Consider the following 8,651-nt stretch of genomic DNA (forward strand, 5'->3'; position numbering starts at 1 on the left):
GACACAGAAGTTTTCTTTTTTTAAAGTTTGTTCTAAGTGTTCTATCTTTTCCCTTCAAATGTATGCAATTTTTAAAAATGGAAATAAATACGCTATGCCAGCCTGTGGTGTATGGACTAGCTGAGAGATTCAGACTTCAGCCCAGTCGTCTCTTGAAAAAAAAAATCGTATCTGCGTTTCTGTACCACAAAAAAAAACAAAAAAACATGAACCATCACAAAGCCAAAGTCAATTTAATATCATAGCAAATAATACAGATGGAATGTAATACAAATAATAATACAACTCAGAAAAATAACATGTATTCTTTGGCATTTGATAATGATATCAAATAAAAAGCTGCTGTGAAAATTCAGTCTCTCTCTCTCTCTTTCTCATACACACGCACACAAAGACAAACACGTGATATATGCACTCTCACACAAACCACTTACACAGACCCACACCCTCTCTCAAACACGCTGAACACTGCCACTGCTGGCGATGGAGCCCATGATCCAGACAACGCACCATCCCAGACCACAACCGGGTGCAGTGCCCCCAACTGAGCCTGGGTGAGCAATGCACTGAATGCCTTCCTCTGCATTTTAGCGACACTGCCTCATGCCTGCGCAGTAAGGCATTCCACTGACCCTGTTGGCAAGCCGAAGGAACTGCGGACCCAACTGCCCCTCAGAACCCCTAGCCAGGACATCAGGACTGGCCCCCCGGGTGACTACATCCGCCATGCCCACAGTACCCAGACTTCACCACCAATCTCAGACGTCAGCGGAGATCAATTTCTCCAAGAAGAAAGAAATGTGCCTTGACCAGAACTTGCTGGGAGACAAGAGTGAAAGAACAAACACCAGAAGAGAGCTGTTAAGCCAAAGCTTCTACTCTATCCTACCCTACACTACGCTACTCTACCTGCAGTGGAGCTGCAGCCATGGTGTCTCTGTGAGGATGGTTGAGGTCAAGGCCAAGCTGAACCCTCTTGACCACAACGGTGACGGTCAAGGTGAAGATGTGCATAGCAGTGTTTGTGAGGATGGTTGAAGCCAAGGCCAAGCTGAACTCTATTGACCACAACGATGACCGTGTCGTCGTCATCAAGGCCAAGATGTGCATAGCAGTGTCTGCAGCACAGATGAAGAACTACTTCCACAAGCACTGCCGAATGGAGGTCAAAAAGTGGCATCCAGACCATCTCGGTTGCAATACAGTGTGAAAGTGATGGATGCCAAACCTTCCACGCAAACAGAAGTTGGCAATATCCAGAGCAGCACTGACTGAGATTGGTGATGGATTCCAGGTGCTGTAAATATAGCAAAGAACATCAGGCCAGTCCTGAAGACCTAACTGAAGTTCCAAGTGGCAGTGCGGCACAGAGTTCCTTCAGTGTCCAAGGAAGTCAGTAAAATACATTGCTAAACAAGCAAGAGACAATGTCACTAGAATGCAGAAGAAAACATTCAATGCCGTACTCACCCTTAAGTCAGCTGAGGGCACAACACCCAATTGCAGTCCAGAACAATGCACAGTCCAAGTCTAGAACACCACCACCAATAGTAGCAGCAGTCCACACACTCGAGTTACACACACACACACACACGCACATTCTACATACACACAGGTTCTACACACGCGCACATACGTCCTACACACGCAAACACACGTTCTACACACACACACACACACACAAGTTCTACACACACACATTCTACTGTACACACGCACATTACACACACACACGCACATAGTACACACACACACACGCACATAGTACACACACACACACACGCACATAGTACACACACACACACACGCACATAGTACACACACACACGCACATAGTACACACACACACGCACATAGTACACACACACACACACACACATAGTACACACACACACACACACACACACACACACACACACACACACACACACACACACACACACACACACACACACACACACACACTTTGCACTGGCCCACACTCTCCCTCAAACACATGCATGTTTTGTAATGATATAAACCAAAAATAAAAAGCTGCAGTGAATTTTCAGTCATTCAGTCCCTCACACACAGACGAATCAAACATCCACATCTTGTGTTGTAGATAACAATAGAAATGAAAAACAAAACTTTGAGATCATACTGGTAATGAAATGTAATGGTAAAAAAGTATGTCCAATTTGACTGTTATAGCTCACCCGTCATGAGTGTAGATTGTAGAGTAGATGAGAGAACATTCAGACTAAGGCATACATACACACACTGTCATAGACAGTGAGACAGAGGAGAGCTGTATTGCTGGGAGGAGGAGAGCTGGATTGTTGGGAGGAGAAGAGCTGGGTTGCTGGAAGGAGGGGGCTACTATAACAATTCTGGCTGGCCACTGCATCCCCTGGCTTGGTGGCAGGGTTACAGTATAGGGCCTGGGTCTTGAGCTTGATGGGCTCCTGCTCCAGAGGCCCGCTGCCTTTCAGGGTGGCTACCCTCTCGGCCAGGCCACAAAGGCTGGGGAAGAGCATGAAGTCATACATGACTGCGCCCATAGCACCACAGATCATGGGACCCACCCAGTACAACTGCAGGAGGAGGGAAGAACAGAAACCATATTATAGTTACACGTAAGCTGCAGAGACATTGGAGCAAGAGAGAACAATCGTAAGACATGCAGTGCATGCCACCTTCTGCAATACACCAATGCATAATGTAATAACTACAGTAATTTAATTCTACACTAACAGTGCAGACCACATCGAAAACTTCTTGACACACAGTGGAGACCACATAATTCTATATCTGACCTGAAAGTAGTTTACAAACATTGGGAGGGTATACACATGGTTTTAATGCATAAGTTGTATATATTTTTTCTTACACCGTGGTTTATGAAGTTCCTCTTGAACACAGCAGGGGTGAAGGATCTGGCAGGGTTCATTTCAGCTCCAGTGTGGAACATCTGAAAAAAGAAAAGCAAAGTGTTCATAGTTGAGTATTAGCTTTAATGTAAAAAAGTAAAGAAGCAATACATTGTTGCAGCCTGGATGTAGAGAAATAAGCATGTGTGTGGCCCCAAATAGAACAGTTCAAGGGTGAGAGCAGGTTCGCACATTGAAAAAGTATTTGATCCCTTGCTGAATTTGTTGGTTTGTCAACTGATAAAAACATGATCAATCTATAACTTTAATGGTAGGCGCATCCTAACACAGACTGAATATGAAAAAGAAAATCCGGAAAACTACATTAACGAATATCATATTAATTGTATTTGTCTTCTTTGGCTAGAGGGGTAAAGTACTTATTTTATCTCAATGAAACACAAAGTACTAATTGGAAAAGCCCTAGTTCTCTAGGACAAAGGTCAGTGGTTTTGTTTAGTGGATGACAATGTTTGTGCACATAAAGGAATTTTGTCTTTTCTTTGCAGATCATCTCTAAATCATTAAGATTTAGTGGCTGTGGCTTGCCAAATGGGTGCTTCAGTTCCCTCCATACGATTACTATAGGGTACATGTCTGGAGACGGTCTAGGCACAGTGGGTTTACATACAGTGTCTTAACTCGCCACCCAACCCGTGCCTGCAGTTCAACTAGGGAGCGCTGTCGAGACAGCGTAGCCTATAAGGCTGGCGCTAATAACTGACAATTGTGCTCGCTGTTGGCTGAAACCTGACAATATCCCTGTAGGTTCTGAGAAGCCAATGTGGATTTAAATGAAATGTACAATAACCTGGGAGTCATGTCCTTCTATTTTCTTACAGCTTTGGCATTAAGGAGTCAGCCTCCACTAGCATCTTGCAAACGAAATTGCTATACAGCAGTCGTGATCACAGCAATGCAGCCGGTCGACCAATCCAAACGCAGTGTGTGAAGCCACTGCGCTCCTCCACGCTCCTTGGTTGGCGCCACTTAGTGGACAGTACTACCCGGAAAAAGTCTAGATTTTTGTCTCTCGTAGTACACATAGACCCTCTCTGGTCTAGGCCACTTCATGACCTTAATGTGATTCCCATAGGGGAAGAACATTAGACTAGAGGTGACCCCACCCCTTTTTTCATGACAATCCTGGCAGCCATTATTTGGAGATAGACCTGAGAAATGTAAATGAATGGAAAAGGTTGCTCATCTGTGTCAAAAAAACTGCTTAAAGATAATCGATTTAATCGTTATTGCATTAATACTGCCGTGTCCCCCACTGTTATTGAATTCGTTACGCGTTGGTCTTGTTTAAAAAAAAAGTTCTGATTGCTTTGTTTCAAGCCGTTTTTGCAAGCCATCAAGGTGCCTTGTGGACAAACAAGAGGGTTTTCCGGGTTTCTCTTGGATATCCGTCTCTGATTGGCTCCCTCCCCCTGCTCTGCAGAGACATTCTAAAGGTTACAGACTCACCACTTCCCCGGGTGGTACTGCACTATAGGGGCGCCAACGGAGGCGTGCAGGCTCCATTCAGGGCTGTGCTCTCTCGACAGCCACCCCTAGGCGAACTGCTGGCATGGATCGACTAGAGTGGGGAGGCTGTATGTAAACTGGCTGTGTGCTCTGTGTGTATCTGAGAGTAGCAACCAGCTGATAGCTAATCTCGGTTGCGGGCCACCAGGCGTTGCTTGTTTTGAAAAACAAGCAGAAAAAAATACTCGACATGAAATAAACCCATGTGGGCAACGCCTTCTTTCGATGTGATGCAACACAGACAGGCTTTCGTGATTCGCTCGTAGCTCTGCATTGTTTATGTCAATTGGGAAACACAGCCAGGCGAGGTGACGCACCACTATGAAACCTTGCATGCGAGTTTAACTTGAGGTGACCGTCCGATTTTCAAAAGGAGCGAGTAAAACTGTTTTTTATCGGAAGTTGGCCTTTAATAATGTGAAATTCCCATCAACACACTATACAAGGATAATGGTTTAAGTGTTTTGCTAAATATCTACACAATTAATATTAAGTGATCTTAAATCATATTAGTCGATAAAGTACATTTTAAGTAGATATTTAGCCTGACATTTCAAATCTGGTCCTTGATTAATGTGTCACTTCATATTCACACAGTTTTACTCCAGTTTTGGACAGAGGTGGCAGTGCTCTCTATTGATTTGCATTGACTGAAGGTACACTAGTTTGGAGCCTGATTGACTGATATGGTGCTGGTGGCCATTTACCATCTTGAGCTTGATGGGCTCCCCACAGGTGTCCTGCTCCAGAGGCCCGCTGCCTTTCAGGGTGGCTACCCTCTCGGCCAGGCCACAAAGGCTGGGGAAGAGCATGAAGTCATACATGACGGCGCCCATAGCACCACAGATCATGGGACCCACCCAGTACACCTGAAAGAGGAGGGAAGAACAGAAACCATATTATAGTTACATGTAAGCAGCAGAGACATCGGAGCAAACAGAGTAATCTTAAGACACGCAGTGCATGGTGCATTCTGCAAAACATCAATACACAATGTAATAACTAATTTAATTGAATACTTCCTGACACACTAATAGTGCAGACCATATACTTCTATATATGACCTGAAAGTAGTTCACATACAATACAATACATACAGTAGTTTATATACAAAATGTATATATTTTTTCTTACCCAGTGGTTCATGATGTTCCTCTTGAACATTGCAGGGGTGAAGGATCTGGCAGGGTTCATTTCAGCTCCAGTGTGGAACATCTGAAACAAATAGTGTTCATAGTTGAGCATTAACTTTAATGTCAAAAGTAAGGAAGCAAGATATTGTTGCAGCCTGGATGTAGACTAAGATTAGAAACAAGCACAGGTGTGGCCCATCTTTAATTCAGTTGACAAGTTGATTGGAAGTGTCTACCTAGTCTGTGGGACCAGAACTTAAAGGGGTATGCCACTATTTTGGGGCTTAATACAGTTAAAATCGTTGGCCGGGGTTCATAAAGGTGGTAAAGGGTCTTATTTTTCATGTTAAGCGTTGTCTTGCTTTAAGACAAGTAAGTTAAAAGAGGGAATATGTCGCTAAGCTATTGAAAGTCAATGGATCCGTGCAGCATTGTAGCATGCTACACGGATCCATTGACTTTCACTAGCTTAGCGACATGCTCCCTCTTTTAACTTGTCTTAAAGCAAGACAACGGCTTATATGAAAAATAAGACACTTTACCACCTTTATGAACCCTGGCCAACGATTTTAACTGTATTAAGCCCCAAAATAGTGGCATACCCCTTTAATAGTTGACAGGGGATCAAATACTTCTTCCCCTCAATTAAAAAGATCAAATAATATATAATCTTAGAATATCAAAAAGAAAATGCAGAAAATAACTTCTGTCTCTGCATGTTAGACTATTCATGTCTTTATCAGTACGGCAAACCAACAACAAAATCAGCAAGAGATGAAATGCTCATTATTCTTACTGTACCTGGTGGACTCAGTCCAACGTCCCTAATGAGTTCTGTGAGACCAGTTGGTGGCTAACTGGTCTCATAGGACTCAATGTTAACTGCTGGCTTAGAGGTAAAATTTGCACTGCCATACTCGGAGAACGATTGAAAGTACAGGAGAAAGGTAAAAATCAATCATTTAACTCAAGAAGAAGTGTAAAATAAGCTTATTTCCAAAAATGTGACAGTATCACTTTAACATAATTGTTACATTGTCTTTTTACTCACAATATGTAGAAATAAACGCTGTTAATCAAAGCAAGCCTGTGTCCAGACATGGACCACCGCGACACCTCCCACTGGGTCTTGGCATGGTGCGACATGGGAAGATCGCACCCATCAGACGAGCTGGTTGCAGCCAACTTGTTCCTCTATTGGTAGGGGGTCGATGAGCCGTCGTACATCCCGATACAATGTGGTACCTTGTGGGTCCCCAGGACTTTAGGTTGGCTTTGGAATCTTCACCTGAGCACATCCACTTGGGGGGAATTTCATATGGACATCCCAGACAATGCCTTTGGAGTGGTCACATTGACCACTCTTGCGAGCTTGAATTGTTCCTTCAATGCATTTTGGTCGCAGAACCACACTATATCTGCAACAGCAACATTTCTTCTTGAAGTGTGCCGCCCTTCATATGTTATTTCTGAGCGCTGCCCACCCTACACTGGGCTGTCTTGATTGTGTTAGTTGGCTTGTTCATAGGTCTCTTTTTCGCCCCCTTTTTCGCCCCATCGTGGCGATGGTTAGAATTAGTTTGTCAGTGTGAGCAAAGTACACATGCATACTGTACACATACACACACATCAAACTATGTGTATGATGGTGGTGGGGGGCTTGAATAGGGCAGATATTAGTCTTTGATAGTTGGGGTTGCTGGTGACGGGGTGCTGGGAGGAGAAGATCTGGATTGTTGGAAGCAGGGGGCTCCTATAATAAGTCTGATTGGCCACTGCTTCTCCTGACTTGGTGGCAGGGTTATGGTATAGGGATTGGGTCTTGAGCTTGATGAGCTCCCAACAAGGGTTCTGCTCTGGAGGCCGGCGGCTAGGCTGTGCATGCGGGGGAAGAGCATGAAGTCGTACATGACGGCGCCCATAGCACCACAGATCATGGGACCCACCCAGAACACCTGCATGAGGAGGGAAGAACAGAAACCATATTATACTGTAGTTACATGTGAGATGTAGAGACATCGGAGCAAGACAGAACAATCTTAAAGGGGCACAATGTAGCACTACATAGTTTGTGTAGATTTTGATACAGGCATGACACAGGCACCGTGCAGGAATGAAAAAATGCTGTTTGACTAAGCTCACTGTGAGACTGTTTTTCATCACAGAATGCTGCAAGAATTGTGTTCACAGGTGGAAGATAGACACAGAGGCAAAGATTTGTCAATCATGTTCAGAGTTTACTGAGGATACTCAGGTCATTACAACGATACAGCTTAATCAGTCCCATCATCGGAGAAAGGCACATTTCTGCCCTTTAAGTGTCTGTAAGGTAGTTTCATTGAACTTTATTTGTCAGTTTTCATTGGCTGTCCTGATCGGGTGATCCTGACAGAAGCTACAGAGTACCACAGTGGGTTTACATACAGTGTTGAATCTCGCCCTCCAACCCGTGCCTGCAGTTCACCTAGGGAGCGCTGTCGAGACAGCAGAGCTCATAAAGCTGTGGCTAATAACTGACAATTGTGCTCGCTGTCGGCTGAAACTTGACAATATTACTGTAAGTTCTGAGAAACCAATGTGGATTTCAATTAAATGTACAATAACCTGGGAGTTATGTCCTTCTGATTTCCTACAGCTTTGGCATTTATGAGTCAGGCTCCGCTAGCATCTTGCTAACAAAATTGCTTCACGGCCGTCGTGATCACAGCAATGCAGCCGGCCGACCAATCCAAACGCAGTGTGTGAAGCCTCTCATGACGTCATATTGACAATAAAGACGTATTTTACAAAGATCCAGCGAGTTTAAACATTCAAACTAAGTGCTGTTTGAAAGGATAATCTATCCTGCCTTTTGGAAAAATAAAATGAAACGATGATACCAATTATCTCCCAAAGCAATGGCAGCATTGTGGTTGAGCTCCATGGGACCCCATTCATTTCAACAGCCTCTGCGCTCCTTGGCGCTCCTCTGTGCTGTCTGGATGGCGCAACTTAGTGGACAGTACCACCCGGAAAGTCGCGAGATTCCTCTCTCGTACTACCCCATAAACACTCTCTGAGAGTACCTTCAGAGACT

General features: G+C 44.3%; 1 protein-coding gene across 1 annotated transcript; it reads right to left on the reverse strand.

Moving 5' to 3' along the window:
• Positions 1–1,946: 1,946 nt before the first annotated feature.
• Positions 1,947–6,721, reverse strand: LOC134455280 (aquaporin-6-like). Its single transcript, XM_063206302.1, has 4 exons — positions 6,627–6,721; positions 5,150–5,219; positions 2,873–2,953; positions 1,947–2,576 (listed from the first exon to the last, which is right to left on the reverse strand). Exons 1-4 carry the CDS (start codon positions 6,719–6,721, stop codon positions 2,238–2,240), a joined length of 585 nt encoding a protein of 194 aa, XP_063062372.1. The 3' UTR covers positions 1,947–2,237.
• Positions 6,722–8,651: the final 1,930 nt, after the last annotated feature.

The sequence above is a fragment of the Engraulis encrasicolus genome, chromosome 9, assembly GCF_034702125.1.
Source record: "Engraulis encrasicolus isolate BLACKSEA-1 chromosome 9, IST_EnEncr_1.0, whole genome shotgun sequence".
Lineage (NCBI taxonomy): Eukaryota > Metazoa > Chordata > Actinopteri > Clupeiformes > Engraulidae > Engraulis > Engraulis encrasicolus.

Coding starts and splice junctions, on each gene's coding strand:
- LOC134455280 (XM_063206302.1), bottom strand. CDS start 6,721: ATGTCGCACCATGCCAAGACCCAGTGGGAGGTGTCGCGGTGGTCCATG. Junction 5,220..6,626: donor AGCGTTTATTTCTACATATT/GTGAGTAAAAAG, acceptor CCTGGCCGAGAG/GGTAGCCACCCTGAAAGGCA. Junction 2,954..5,149: donor AGCCCATCAAGCTCAAGATG/GTAAATGGCCAC, acceptor TTCTTTTTTCAG/ATGTTCCACACTGGAGCTGA.